The sequence below is a fragment of the Strongylocentrotus purpuratus genome, unplaced genomic scaffold, assembly GCF_000002235.5.
Source record: "Strongylocentrotus purpuratus isolate Spur 01 unplaced genomic scaffold, Spur_5.0 spur5_scaffold_3, whole genome shotgun sequence".
NCBI lineage: Eukaryota > Metazoa > Echinodermata > Echinoidea > Camarodonta > Strongylocentrotidae > Strongylocentrotus > Strongylocentrotus purpuratus.
Genome location: NW_022145609.1, coordinates 4,093,226 through 4,108,989, shown reverse-complemented (window position 1 = coordinate 4,108,989; position 15,764 = coordinate 4,093,226). Strand labels below are relative to the sequence as shown.

The 15,764-nt window shown below is 38.2% G+C and overlaps 1 protein-coding gene across 1 annotated transcript in view; it reads right to left on the bottom strand.

The window, feature by feature from the left end:
- Positions 1-4,933: 4,933 nt before the first annotated feature.
- The window catches only part of LOC115928756 (multiple epidermal growth factor-like domains protein 6), a 49,291-nt gene continuing 38,460 nt past the window's right edge, over positions 4,934-15,764 (bottom strand). The window contains exons 2-8 of the mRNA XM_030996629.1: positions 14,195-14,506; positions 8,679-8,786; positions 7,916-8,050; positions 6,934-7,095; positions 6,483-6,617; positions 5,825-5,983; positions 4,934-5,109 (exon numbers count right to left, since the gene is read on the bottom strand). Of these exons, the coding sequence (XP_030852489.1) occupies positions 4,934-5,109; positions 5,825-5,983; positions 6,483-6,617; positions 6,934-7,095; positions 7,916-8,050; positions 8,679-8,786; positions 14,195-14,506 (1,187 nt within the window). The remainder of the gene's footprint in view (positions 5,110-5,824; positions 5,984-6,482; positions 6,618-6,933; positions 7,096-7,915; positions 8,051-8,678; positions 8,787-14,194; positions 14,507-15,764) is intronic.

Below are 15,764 nucleotides of genomic sequence, written 5' to 3'. Positions count from 1 at the left end.
TCAGACCTTGTTTCTGGTATGGTGAAGATGGCAGTTAGACCATCACTTCCTGTGGAAGAGGTATCCATCATATTAGGTAATGATCTCGCTGGTGATAGAGTCGTGTCATGTCCAGTAGTAAGTTCGAGTCCTTGTAAAAGTTCTGAGACAGATGAGTTGGTTGCAGAATCTTCTGTAGTGTTCCCAGCATGTGCTGTAACTCGTTCAAAGGCTAAGAAAGTTGAGTCAGAGAAGAAGTCTAATGAAATAGATGTTGACTTAGGAGATTCTTTCTTTTGTCGTTTGGTTGAGGATGAGTCTGATTCCAATGTGAATGAGAGTGCGAGAGAGGTTCATAGCATAGGAAATAGTGAAAAATCTGAACCACTATCTTTGAAAAAGAGTAAGTTGCTAAAGGAGCAACAGACAGATCCTCAGTTGATTTCTTTGAATGAGAGAGCTGTTTCTGAGGAAGAGGCATTGACTGTGCCTGTTTGTTATTACAAGAAAGCAGGTGTGCTAATGAGAAAGTGGAGGCCAGCAGATGTCCCTGCAGATGAGGTGTGGAAAGAAGTCCACCAAATTGTAGTCCCTTCTACATACCGGCAGGACATAATTAGCCTTGCTCATGAAGCTCCACTTGCAGGTCATTTAGGGGTTCACAAACCCAGGAGAAAATTCTTTCTCATTTCTTTTGGCCAGGTGTGTAAAAAGATGTTGCAAATTTTTGCAGAAGTTGGCACGCATGTCAAGTTGTAGGTAAACCGAATCAGAAAATACTGGCAGCACCATTGAAGCCAATTATACCGGCGTTCGATGAGCCATTTTCTAGGATCATAGTAGATTGTGTAGGTCCTCTGCCAAATACTAAGGCAGGTAATGAATACTTATTGACGATAATGTGCGCTGCGACGAGATATACCGAAGCAGTACCACTGCGGCGCATTACAGCGAATAATGTGACAAAGGCGTTAGTGAAATTTTTCACTACTGTACGGCTACCAAAAACTGTACAATCTGATCAAGGGTCAAATTTCATGTCTAGGGTGTTCAATCAGGTGTCCCAGGGAGCACTGGAGAGATTCCACCAGACTTTGAAGAATATGTTGAAAACTTATTGTATGGAGTCAGAGAAACAATGGGATGAGGGAGTTCCCTTGTTATTGTTTGCTGTGCGGGATGCTGTACAAGAGTCGCTTGGTTTCAGTTCTTTTGAGTTGGTATACGGTCACTCAGTACGTGGACCATTGAAGTTGCTAAAAGAGAGACTGTTGTGTGATGATTCACAAACAAATGTGTTGGAGTATGTGAGTACTTTCCGTGAGAGAATGCATAAGGCGTGGGAGGTTGCCAGACAGAATTTGTCAGATTCTCAGGAGAAGATGAAGTCATGGTATGACAGGAAATCCAAAGAGAGGAATTTCGAGGTAGGAGATGAAGTCTTGGTCTTACTGCCGATAGTTGGTCATTCTCTGCAGGCTAGATTTTCTGGGCCGTACACTATTGCTAAGAGAGTTGGTGATGTCGACTACGTTGTCAATACTCCAGATAGGCAGAAGAAGAGACGTGTGTGTCATGTGAATATGCTTAAGCCATATATCCGAAGAGGTGACGAGAGTAAAGCACAACCAGTGTTAAGTGCTGTTGAATGTGACTCAAAGTGTGAAGTTGAGAAAGAAGTGTGCAAAATTGAGAGAGATAACCCATGTGTGAAATTAAAAAAATCAGAGGTTCTAGCACACATCGATAACAAATTAACACACTTATCTGTGAAGGAGAGGAGTGATGTGAAAGAGCTGTTGAGTGAATATCCACAGTTATTTGCTGATGTTCCCTCTCGAACTGATGTTGTTGAGCATGATGTTGATGTGGGAGATAAAACCCCAATCAAACAGGCACCATATCGTGCAAACCCGACAAAACTGAAAAATCTTGAAAAGGAAATCGAATACATGCTACAGAACGGCATTGTCGAGCCAAGTAGTAGTGCATGGTCTTCTCCTTGCATCCTCGTTCCGAAACCGGATAAATCCAATCGTTTCTGTACGGATTACAGAAAAGTAAACGCGTGCACGAAGACAGATTCTTTTCCGATTCCGCGAATAGATGATTGCATAGACCGTATAGGCAAAGCAAAGTATGTGAGCAAATTTGATCTCTTAAAGGGATACTGGCAAATCCCTTTGACAAAAAGAGCACAAGAGATCTCTGCGTTTTCTACTCCGCAAGGCCTTTTCCAATACACAGTGATGCCTTTTGGCATGAAAAATGCGCCTGCGACATTCCAAAGACTTGTGAATAATCTTATAGCGAATATGGCAGGTTGCGAAGCATACATAGATGACATAATCGTGTATAGTGAGGAGTGGGATGAGCACGTACAGAGAATCAGAGAGTTGTTTGAAAGGTTGTCCATTGCCAAAATGACAGTCAACTTGGCAAAGAGCGAGTTTGCAGGGGCAACTGTCCTTTTCCTTGGGCATGTTGTTGGTTCGGGTCAAGTACGGCCAATCTCGGCGAAGGTCGATTCCATCCTGGCTTTCCCGATTCCAACCAACCGGAAGGAATTGATGCGGTTCCTGGGCATGGCAGGCTATTATAGAAGATTCTGCCATAACTTCTCCGATGTTGTAACTCCCCTAACCAATCTGCTGCGCAAGCAGGTGACGTTTGTCTGGTCTGACGACTGCGAGAGTGCTTTCAACCAGGCGAAAGCCCTCTTATCTACCAATCCGGTACTGATGGCTCCGGATTTCAACCAGCCGTTCAGCATGATGGTGGACGCGAGTGATGTAGGTGCTGGTGCAGTTCTTACTCAAGCAGACGCTGAAGGTATCGACAGACCCATATCATTCTTCTCAAAGAAATTCAGTGCAAGTCAGAAGAACTATTCTACTGTCGAAAAAGAAACATTGGCTTTGATACTTGCACTTGAACATTTTGACGTGTATGTCAGTGGATCTCAACATCCAGTCAGGGTACTAACTGATCATAACCCCCTGACATTCCTCAACAGAATGAAAAACAAGAACCAAAGACTGACGCAATGGAGTTTGCTGCTCCAAGAATACAACTTGGACATTCTACATGTGCCAGGAAAGGACAATGTTATTGCGGACGCTTTATCTCGTGTGTGATAATGGACAAAAGTGAGCAACCCTTGTGTGAACCATATTTCGTGAACAGTTGAACACTTACAGTGAAGCATCATACTTGAACAGTTGAACTTAGGTGAATTCATTGGAATACTATGTGAGAAAGGGAACCAGAACTTTTAACTTTGATGGGTTCTTTAATAATCACAAAGCATTGTGAACATAGACCGATTGGACTCATTGAAACTGTTTATTGGACTCACAGAAAAATGTATTTTTCTTATGTTTGCTTTCCAGATGTCTGTAAACCAGTGTATATATGTATGTGATATGCTTATCGTATTCGTTGACGAATTTGAACATGCATGATAATATTATTGTGCTAAAACCCTTTTGGTACAAACACAAGGAACTAGAAAGCCTAGTGAGTCATCATTTTGTCTGTGCATGTTTATTTATAAAAACAGAAACAGTAAATTGATTTATATGTTTTATCCAAGGCAGGATAAATATATTAAAAGAAGGAACTTTGGAACAAAAAGTATTTTGGTGTTTTACCATATTTTTGGTTATGGATATAAAGTAATCAAAGTTATTCTTGAAAATATTCAATACTCAACCAACACAGATGATATGGTTTTACACTACAATGCAAAACTTCAGATTAATAGTAACATGTTTCTACAACTGACGTGAAGGCTATATTATATTATCTTTCAGACAGGTTTAATGTTGCTGAAGTTTGTTTAGTATTATTTTTATGCAAAGAAATATGTTTCGATTCAAACTTGCGAAGAAGCATGAAGTCATATTAATATTGATAGGTCATTTAAGGTGAACTTCTTTGCGATTTGAATTGTATTTTGTTTTATGTTAAGTACAAATGACTTCTGATATATGCAAAAGTCAGCGATGAAGTTGATAGAGCAGGATGATAAAAGAATGGTTAATGTTTTTACTTATAGCTGTTCATACTCAATGTTATTGTATGAACAGAAACCACTAGACAACGCTGTGATACCATTTGCATGCTGGTACTGTATAGTTTTACAAGCTGACTTGTTTATCAGATTTCTAAATCTACAAAGACCTCATACTTATAAATACTTTCGGTTTTTGTATTCTGACAGCAGTTGCTGAAACAACATTGAAAAAGAAATGTTTTTATAGCACTTCTCCTACTGGTATAAATGCTAATTTATGGGGGGGGGGGGGGGGGGGGGGGGGGGGGGGGGGGGTGTATCGACCGAATCTCTAGATACATTGTACGGACCGTCCTCAGGACGAGTTAGTCTAGTATTTGGAGTTGAAGAACGAAGCTCAATAATGAAGATCAGCCCTTGAAATCTAACCACTTTTGTGTATTCTGTTGTTGTGGAACAAAGGACCTAGGGACAACGGGTAGAGGAAACCACTCGTAACATTCGTGATACCACAGACTTTTACCAATCATGATGTCTATCCACTGGAGAAAATAATGTTTGTATTACAGTCAAACCTGTCTTAGCGATCACCTGTCTATAACGACCACTTAAAATCCCCCTGTGAGATTTCATGTAGTTAATAGTCCGTGCACAACGACCACCTCCCTAACTTGTTCGCGCACTGGCTGGCCTGCGAGAGGCCTGGTGAGTGGGTGTACATTCATTTCTTTTAAATATTTTTTTAATATGCCTACAAATTAAAAAATCCTGGATAATTCCCCCCCCCCCCCAAGAATGTTAAATCATTTTGTATTTTTATTTTGACTATTTTTAAACACCAACAAAGAAACTTAAGTTATTAGATTTATTGATTGGCTAAAAACAATTTTGTATAAAATACTATGCTCAATTTTCTGCAACAAACAAGAATTATAATCATTTTAATAATCGCCGAACAAGGGAACAAAACAGAATACAATATATGCTAGGTATAATTACTTTGAAGGCAGTATGGTTCAATCCCTGGCAAAGACCCCTCTCCGTCTCGCAAGCCTCTTGAGCACAATGACATTGCTGAAGACAATCCAAACCAAAGGTTCTCCCTTCACACTCTGAAAAAATAAAACACAGTTCATGTTTATATTGGAGACATCTGGTCAACGATTATTATTGAATACTAAAGGCGAAGATAACTTTGGCTCGAGTCTACTTGTACGCATGAAGTTAACAATGGAACAAGCAGTTGGCACACACCCTTTTTCAGATTGTTAAACTTTCCCTCCATCAATGAAAACACTTTAAATGGAATACTTTGTCATGATATATTTTGGTTAATCCAAACAATGAATACGATATATTAAACAATATTTACGGCTAATTTTTTACCTCACTATTCAAACTATAATACATGTAAATGTAGCTCCTCAGTGTTCTCGAGATTGCACTATGTCCCTCGCTTTTGTCTCGGGGCATAGTATAGTTACAAGATCACGTTGTGCGAATAATCACCATAAATAACCATGCCCTTCAAAGAAGTCGATATTTGTCTACTAGAATCCCCCTCCAGAGTATACATTATAACAATGTATTAACTATCTCAGAACTATGTACATAATATATATATATAGTTTATATGACCATTGTACATACTCTACATGCACATGTATTTATGAGCGTTCATATGTGGTACATAAAACAAAATACCGGTATGTAAATTAGCACACTGTACCATTCATGTATGTATATGCTGTATATAGACGTGTGATAAATAGGAATTGATATGCAAAATTCAACACGCTTGATTGAAAAACAGAATCTTATAATTACCTTGACATATGACCTGGCCAGTACTGCGTACTTTGTAGCCTAGAGCACACTTCTGCTCAGGGCACTCTCCAGTCTGTTTCTCACATGGTTCATCATTCAAGCAATGACATTTATCAGTGCATTGAGATCCATAGTAACCGGCTTCACATTCATCTGGAACTGTGGATGATAAAAACAACATTTACAAACTCACAATTTAGCAGGCACCAGCAAATAATATTAGAAGAAGTCCACAACAATATGGTTGTTTCCATTACACAATTCTTTTCCTTGTAACTAGTTTGAATTTTTTCCTAGCACTACGTACCAACTTCAATTATGGCACATATTATTCCTGAATTTAACCGTGCCTTCACTAAATAAGTTCATGTATTTGTTGAATATGTCATCCATGAACATAAGGAAAATGGAATATATTGGACCGCAAAACATAGGATCTGGATATGTCTACAACAATAAATATAATAACTTCAAATGAAAACTACTGAGTTATGCAGTAGGGTTGCAGGAGCAATCCGGTTCATATAGGCATAGGTAAACAACAAATAACAGGAAGTTTATTACAAAGCTGCAGTGTACATGTAAACATTCTGATTTCTCTTATTTGGGGAGAGCATTTATGTCATATCATTTGTTATCATTGCTGACCATGACTTACTTTGACAACTGTCCCCAGACCAGCCAGTCTGACATCCACCTGTACATATTCCACTGTAGATGTTACATGATGAACCACCGCCTGCACAGTGACATGTCTGTGAACATCCTGGACCATATGTACCACTAGTACATTCTGTAAAGGAATTCAAAAATATATAATCAAGATGGACAGATACAATACATTCATCAGATGCAGAAAGGAAAATATTGTGCATGTTACGATAGCTTCTTTTTATTAATCTTCATCTCCTCCTCCTCCTTCTCCTTCTCTTCCCCCCCCCCCCACTTTTATTTTCTTCTTCTTCTTCTTCTCCTTCTTTTGTCCAATGAGTTGCCCCTGACCTCACTCATGAATCTAGCCACATTATGTTATGTGCTATATGAGGCCTAAATGTATATATTTTAATTATTAGAATTTGAGCACAATTAAATAACTTCGGAGGACTTACGTGTGTTACATCCAAGACCATGGGCACCGACGTCACATGAACATCCATAAGGATCAGGTAGGCAAAAAAGATACCCATGACATTTTGTGGCAGGATCATTGTTTCTAGTACATCGAAACTCGCAGTTCAATCCAAATCGATTTCCACCATCATTTCTACAAACTGAAGAAGAAAAAAAATAGTTGCATTGTTGAATCAAAACCTTGTAGACTTGTCTAAGAAATAAGATTTCATGAGATAAATTTCAAATATGGTTGCTTCTCCTTTGCAAATTGCCGATGGTGTCTTATTCTCTTTGAAAATAATAGTTTTTACTACATTGAATAAAGCCCTCCCATATCACGGATAGCAAAGTTTGTCGATCATACAAATTAATGTTATTGAGACATTTATTTAGATACTATTTATATATTTCATATGGTATTAAGGAATAACAACTAAAGCAAATCTTTTCCCCTGCTGTTTGTTATTTTCATTCATTTTTGCATTGATTCACTCGATGTACAGTGTATAAACATTACATGTATATGTAGAAAGAACCTCAGCTCTGGTAGAGAGGGACACTTTACAAAGTATTTACAAACTCATTTTACTGCTAATAAGACATAACATAGATAATATACTATAACAAATCAGAAATCAACTTGTTATAAACAGAATCATAAATGATAAATCAACATTATTCTTGCAAATAATTTCTGGTAAAATAAAGATTTACAAGTACATATATAAGAATGTCGTCAGGTAGAAGAAAGACATATTTGAAATTGAACATGTAGAATAGATGTACATTACCATTTTCTATGGAATAAGAAAAGAATATCTTCCTAAGTTCATTAAATAAATCGATACCGGTATCCGCCAGGCTCTGACGCTCGTGGTACTTTACACATATTACCCTGATTATAGCCGAGCTGCCAGGTAACTAGCGCTTATTAAGAGATAAACATCATTTAAAATTAAGCTCTACAGGCCTACTTACTTTCTAAACAATTCGGTCCCTTGAAGTTGTTAGGACAGATACATAGACCAGACTTGTCATCACAGACTCCACCATTGTAGCATTTATCACAGATACCATAACACTCAGGGGGACCCCACTTACCAGCAGCGCATTCTATTTGAGAAAGGGAGGGAGAAAAATAATTAAGTATACATGTCACTAAAGATTACATCATGACACGGAAGACAAAAGATAGAAGATAAGCAGGGTAATATAAAATGGAAGTAGACAAGTGCAAAGTTTGTTACAAAATAATGTTCTCGAACGTACAACTATTGAATATCGTATGCCATAGGCTCTGTCACATTCTGAATTTACATACGGGTAATTTTAAACTACCCATATATGTCAAAATCACAACACAGATCATGACATGCTGACACCTGAATTTTATCGTTGAATTTTCATAAATATTTTGGAACAAAATTTGCAATGGGGAAAGAGATGTCCATGTTACGATAACGCGACATCCGGAAAAGATCAGGCTTGGACATTATCTACTAGAATGCTCTAAAACTAATTGTTTTGTCAAGTGTTCAAATTTAAAAAAAAAAAATAATAATGAGTTGTCCACATGTAATTTGCATAAAAATCCAATGATTCTAAAATAAAGATTTATTGGCGAAATATGAAGCAGAGCCTTTTACATGCATCATAACAAACAATATTATATAAATAAGAAATGACCCCTCTCAAAATGCCCAGTCTGAATTAAGCAGAAATACACTTGTACATAATATACCTCTGACGATGAGTTTGTATAATCCTCCTCTATTTTGATCCCTCTCGTTATCATAGTAGATCTCATAGATTCCTTGGTCTGATGTCTGGATTGGGTTGGGAAGCTGATCTGAGTCTGCCCACCAAATGATGTAAGAACCTCACTTCCATCTTTCATCCAAGTAATCACGTTGCCATTCGCATCAGGATTATTACGACTAGTCATGCTGATCATCACTCCAGTTTCATTCACATTGACTGTCTTTGTAAACAATCCATCCCTTGATATGAATTTAGCTGTTAAAAGGGATGATAATAATAAATGAACCAAATAAAAAATGTAATAATAATAATACATGTAGCACCTACATGTACATGTAATGTGCACTGTAGCCATTTACTCCCTAAAGGAAACATACATTTATATAAGGCTTGCATTCATATACGTGCATATTGAAATATATATTTCAAAATATTCACTTGCATGTTGGAATAAATTTGTTCCTGTTGATATTTTTCAATAACAAGTTTAGATCGTTTTAAATATTCGAACATTGCCGCAACTAGTCTGGTGTATTTCAAAATCTTTGGACTTCTGTTTGACAATGTTAATGTTAGTAAACAACATCAACACAAATGGGCATGTTCAGGCTTAACGCAATACCGTGCATGCTTTGCTTATGATAAATTTTTGAAACTTTTGTGCTATTTACACAAAAGTCTAAAATCTCTTAAAAATAATCGTACTCTGGTATTTTCAGATTCATTCTCAGTATATATGTAAAGCATCAAACCTTTGTTATAGCCATTCTCAAGCAAACAATGTTCAAAAGCATCATAAGCGGAACTATTTTATTGAATCACTCTCACTCCTGATCCTCAGTAAAACGTTTTGCGGTATAGACGCTTCTTTGCAAAAAAAATCCACAGTACCTGTTTTTACATTTTTTGATCGTTCATTGTTGTAGAAAAAGAGTTTCTTACATTGTATTGTTAAGTTATATTCAAGACTTGGAATTTTACTACTGCAAATGCGATTTCTGTCCTTAACCTGTCCTGAACCAAGATGTAAAAGTAGAGGGAAAAAACCTTAGATATGATCTTTAGATTTTTCTTTCAATACTTAACAATAACAAAAATGTAAATTATGTAGATGTGTGACCATGATTTGTACGTTCCCTGGTAAACCAAAGCCAGGAATGGTTCGAGGAAATAGTGACATGAACAGCCTGCCATAGTTCAAGTACAATCTATATCGATCATAGTCTTTGTGAAACACTCCCCGAGAGTGTAGTTTTTTTTAAACGCCTGCCAAGATTGCACAAATTTGTTGCAGTGTAAATGCAACATTCGGTAAGATCCCCATTATCGCTCACATGACTCTCCTCGCTTCCGTGGTAACGCATGAAGAGCGCCGACAAGTCACACGTGCGCACTACTCACAAACAAAATCGGTATGATCAAAATTCAACGGGTTTGTTACAGGTTTTTTTTTTCCAGTAGTGTAAATAGTAGTCATAAAAATTGATGATTCTTCAAATTGGTGTTTGGGAAACATGTTTAAATGGGCCTATGGTAATGCATTGTTTTTAAATGAAGATCACTACGTGATGTTCCATGCAGTGGCGGATCCAGGGGGGGCACAGGGGGCACGTGCCCCCCCCCCCCCCCCCCCTCCGGCCAAAAAAAAAGAAAAGGAGAAAAAGGAGGGGGAAAGAAAAGGGAGAGGAAAAAGAAAAAAAAGGGAAGAGAGAAAGAAGAAGAAAAGAGGGGGAAAGAAAAGGGGAGAGGAAAAAAGGAGGGGAAAGGGAAAGACAGAGAGGAGAGAAAAGGCGGAAAAAGAAGAAACGCGGAAAGACGGAGGAGAGAAAAGGGGGAAAAGGAGAATAATGAGAAGGGAAAAGAAAGAAAGGGGGATGATATTATAAGAAGGTTTTTTTTACCGGGGTAGGGGCGGGGGGGGGGGGGGATGCAATTTTAAGTCGAACATGACTAATACCAAAGATTTTATCTCCTTTATAACTTATAGCTTATAACTTAGTCTTGAATTAATTTTCCGATATACCTATTCTAAGTGTTCTTTCAGCATGCAGATTGTCCCCGCCATTAATCCTGCCACAGTTGCTGGTTTCATTGTCATATTATTTTCTGTCATCCCTGTGGCCGCGAAATTTCTATCCGTTTCGCAAGCACTTTTTTTCCATCGCCTACATGTAATGTTTATTGCTTCCAGTTTGCAAAAGATCCCAGTGGCGGATCTGTAGGGGATGGGGGAGGGGTTGGGGTTTAACCCCCCCCCCCCTTGGGCTGCCAAGTGAAAATGTGATGTGAATAGAAAAACGCATGTGTCCAGACCCACACAGTATCCGTATCGTCATCGGGTGAAACCCCCTTAAACTGTTACTTGATTTAAAAAGACGTTATCATGAACTGCTGTTTATGGTCTCTATTGTGTTAGTAGATGCCAGGAAAATATCACTTACGGGGGTTCAAAATAGCCCCCCAAAAATCGCCTCGCCGCTATGCGGCTCGGACTTTGAGGCTCGTGGACAATGCTCTACATCGTCATTGGGTCGAACCCCCTCAAACTGTTACTTGATTTAAAAATACATTATCATGCACGGCTGTTTATGGTCTCCATTGTGTTTGTAGATGCCAGGAAAACATCACTTACGGGGTTCAAAATAGCCCCCCCCCCAAAAAAAAAAAAAAAAAAAAAAAAAAAAATCGCCTCGCCGCTACGCGGCTCGGACCTTGCGGCTCGTGGACGATGCTCCGCATCGTCTCTCAAACTGTTACTTGATTGAAAAAGACGTTATCATGAACTGCTGTTTATGGTCTCCATTGTGTTAGTAGATGCCAGGAAAATATCACTTACGGGGTTTCAAAATAGCCCCCCCCCAAAAAAAAAAAAAAAAAAAAAAAAAAAAAAAAAAAAATCGGCGGCTCGTGGACGCATCGTCATGGGTCGAACCCCCGTTAAACTGTTATTTGATTTAAAAAGGCGTTATCATGCACTGCTTTTTATGGTCTCCATTGTGTCAGTATATAGATGCCAGGAAAACATTACTGACGGGGGTTTAAAATAGCACCCCCCAAAATCGCCTCGCCGCTACACGGCTCGTGGACAATGCTCTGCATCGTCTTTGGGTCGACCCCTCTTAAACTGTTACTTGATTTAAAAAGACGTTATCGTGCACTGCTTTTGATGTGAATAGAAAAACGCATGTGTCCAGACCCACACAGTATCCGTATCGTCATCGGGTCGAACCCCCTTAAACTGTCACTTGATTTAAAAAGACGTTATCGTGCACTGCTTTTTATGGTCTCCATTGTGTTAGTAGATGCCAGGAAAATATCACTTACGGGGGTTCAAAATAGCCCCCCAAAAATCCAAAAATCCATAAGGTCTACGCGGCTCGGACTTTGAGGTGCGTGGACGATGCTCTGCATCGTCATTGGGTCGAACCCCCTCTAACTGTAACTTGATTTAAAAATACATTATCATGCACTGCTATTTATGGTCTCCATTGTGTTTGTAGATGCTAGGAAAACATCACTTACGGGGTTCAAAATAGCCCCCCCCCCCCTAAAAAAAAAAAAAAAAAAAAAAAAAAAAATCGCCTCGCCGCTACGCGGCTCGGACCTTGCGGCTCGTGGACGATGCTCCGTATTAAAAATACATTATCATGCACTGCTATTTATGGTCTCCATTGTGTTAGTAGATGCCAGGAAAATATCACTTACGGGGTTTCAAAATAGCCCCACCCCCCAAAAAAAAAATAATTAAAAAAAATCGGCGGCTCGTGGACGCATCGTCATGGGTCGAACCCCCGTTAAACTGTTATTTGATTTAAAAAGGCGTTATCATGCACTGCTTTTTATGGTCTCCATTGTGTCAGTATATAGATGCCAGGAAAACATCACTGACGGGGGTTTAAAATAGCACCCCAAAAAATCGCCTCGCCGCTACACGGCTCGTGGACAATGCTCTGCATCGTCTTTGGGTCGACCCCTCTTAAACTGTTGCTTGATTTAAAAAGACGTAATTATCATGCACTGCTTTTTATTGCCATTGTGTCAGAAGATGTCAGGAAAACATCACTTACGGGGTTCCAAAATAGCAACAACAACAAAATAGCGTCGTCGCTTCGCGGCTCGTGGACGATGCTCCGTGGCGTCATTGGGTCAACCCCCCCCCCCCTTAGCAAAAAGCCAGATCCCATCATCCGCTCCTGGATCCCTACTCTTTGAGGGGGTAGGAAAAAGCAATTTTACATCATATTACTCCAGGAAGTGCCTGAAAATGCACCTAATGTGGTTATAAAATTGCAAATGCTTCCTACTCAGGGAGGGGTTCTGACCCCCTCCCAGACCCACCCCCGCTTGGTCGCTCCGCTCCCTCGCCGCTGACGCCTCGCTCCATCGTTTTTCATATACTTCACCCCATGCGATTTTGTGCCCCCCGACCACTGCCATGAGTAATAATATGACGGTGTTCATGATTGAAAAAACTTGATATATCTTTGTATTAAAGGAATAGTTGAGTTCTGTTTTCAGACCGCAAATGCCTTCAAAGTGCATTGTTATTGCTCTTATTCTTATCTATGACATTTCTAGTGCCCTTTTAGAACCTAAAATTGCTATGAAGGTAATTTTAGACCCCAAAATGTGTGAAATTTAGCCAATACGAGTATACAAATTCAGCTCAACTTTCAAAAAAACATGGTGACCGTTAAATAATTTTTAAATCAAAAAATAACAATACATGGACCGGCTGGTTGTGCGTAATATAAGCAACACGAAAATGCCACCAAAAGCCAATATCGGCATTGGCTGAAATACGACGTAAAAGGCGTCATTTCGTTTTTTCAACGTTTTTTTTCAAATTTTTCAAAATACCTAATATTTGTGGTGGTACACAAGTATTAGAAATCGTTATATTTCAGCCGTCTCTACACCGATTTTGATCAAACAAAGATGATTTTGTCATTTAAATATTATGTTCTTTCAAATCTGCCACTCAGTTTTTCATTATCTCACAAAAAAATTATTTTGTGTAGCGCCCTTTGCAACAGAACTCAACTATTCCTTTAAGGAGGTTCCTCTAATATTTGAGGAATCTCCAAAATGCAATATAAGCTCAGTCTATATTGTTAAAGATAAATAATGGTTATTTGATAAACAAACATCATTATAACAAAGCCGCATTGCGAAGATCTTAGAAATAATAAACTAATAATTAACGAATAATATTTCAATTTTTCTCGCATAATAAAATATGATATTCGATTCTCTATTCGACAATATGTATAGATCTGGTATACAAATTGGAATTAATTGGGATTAATTTTGATTATTTCATCCTATTTACAAAGTGTTATATATGTTCTTACTGATCTGTCGGGAATATGCTCAGAACTTCACTTGGACTACTTTACATCAGTACAGGAAGCTTCTATAGTATACATTGAAGAAAAAATCTTTAAAAATAAAGAAATCCTATGCTTATTATAATAAATGGAATATTAAACTTACCATCAACTCGTTGGAAAAATGTAGTAACCCTTGTAACATCTCGATCAGGTTTAGAAGCCTCACAGTAGAAAGGACCGTAACCATCACTATCCCATCCATCTCCTGTAGGGAATTTGACCACTCTGACGAAGTAATGTTTAGAGTGTCTCTCATCTTCTGGTGGTGATCTGTCTGTTGTTATGGGTGCTGATCGACCAAATGATCGTGTAGCGTCTGTATCTGGGTCACTGCCCCAACATTGGTACTGCAAACCGCTCGATGAACCTACATTGGTGTATCCCACGGTCAGCACTGTGATATGAACAACCTCACCTGGAATACCAAGAGTGATTTTTTTTTTTATAAACAGTATAAGCCTATACTAATTTTCTTTTCTCATATGCATTTTGGACTTTAAATGTAATACAAAGTTTTGGGAAATTTTGAAAATTGGGTGGATAGTGATTCTTTATAATTTTTATATATTTGGATGACCCTGTTGATGTATAATAAGCACAAGAAAATTTAGTCCCTAAAACACTTTTGCTTTTGAGACAAATTAAATATAAAAATTTACCGGTGCTCCCGGTAAATTTTGATAAATTTCAAACAGCGCCTACGGCCGTACAATGGTAGCTGCGACCATGAAAATTTCAGAATATGTAGTTGTGATATATAATTTCCAAACGGGAATAGCTAATCGGTCGATTTTAGTCAAGAAACATTGTTTTATAGCTCAATTAATATCTTGACCTTGAGAGGGAGCTATACAACATAAAGACTTAATTAATTAATTTAATAACTTTAGACTCGATTTCAACCGCGATAACGAGCAATGAATATTGTAGGATCACATATGCTTCCAGTATGTTAATTTTAAACAAATTCATGACCCCATACCAAAACTTTGTATTACCTTTAAACCATATAATAACTAATATATGTACTACACCACAATATGTCCCTCAATTTATAACACAACTGTAGAATGATCAACATGTAAATCAATCGATGGGTCGATTGAATAGCATGGGCCGGGGGGTTAAGCCCATTTTCGGAAAATTAATGTTCCAATAACGAACTGGAAATTTTATATTAACAATATTTCAAATTTTATAACCCATGCACATATCCACCACGCAAATGTAAGTGCTCCATGCGCTCGTGAATACCACAGCTAGGCTACCGATTTCGGTGCTCACAGTATTCAAGAAATTCCTATTAACTAGTACCCATTTAACTCTTTGGAGAAGAGTGACAAATTTATATCATATAAAGTTTGATTATTTTTTACAACTCTTCAGTTATTCTATCTATTGATTTTCAACGGAAATTAAATATTAGTGCAGGCATCGTTTAGCCCTCTCGCGGAAAAAAGTTGTTCATACGCATATGTTCATAGGCCTGTACAGGGGAGGGGGTACAACCAAAAAGGGCACCTACAAAGGGAAATCTCAAAGCTAAAATACCCCAATGTTGTCATTACATTATCGGGAATGAATTCAATATTTGTTTCTCTTTACACATCATACAAATCACTTAAGCATCTTACTTTGCAATTTGGTGTGATGATCATATTCATTTGCAAGCG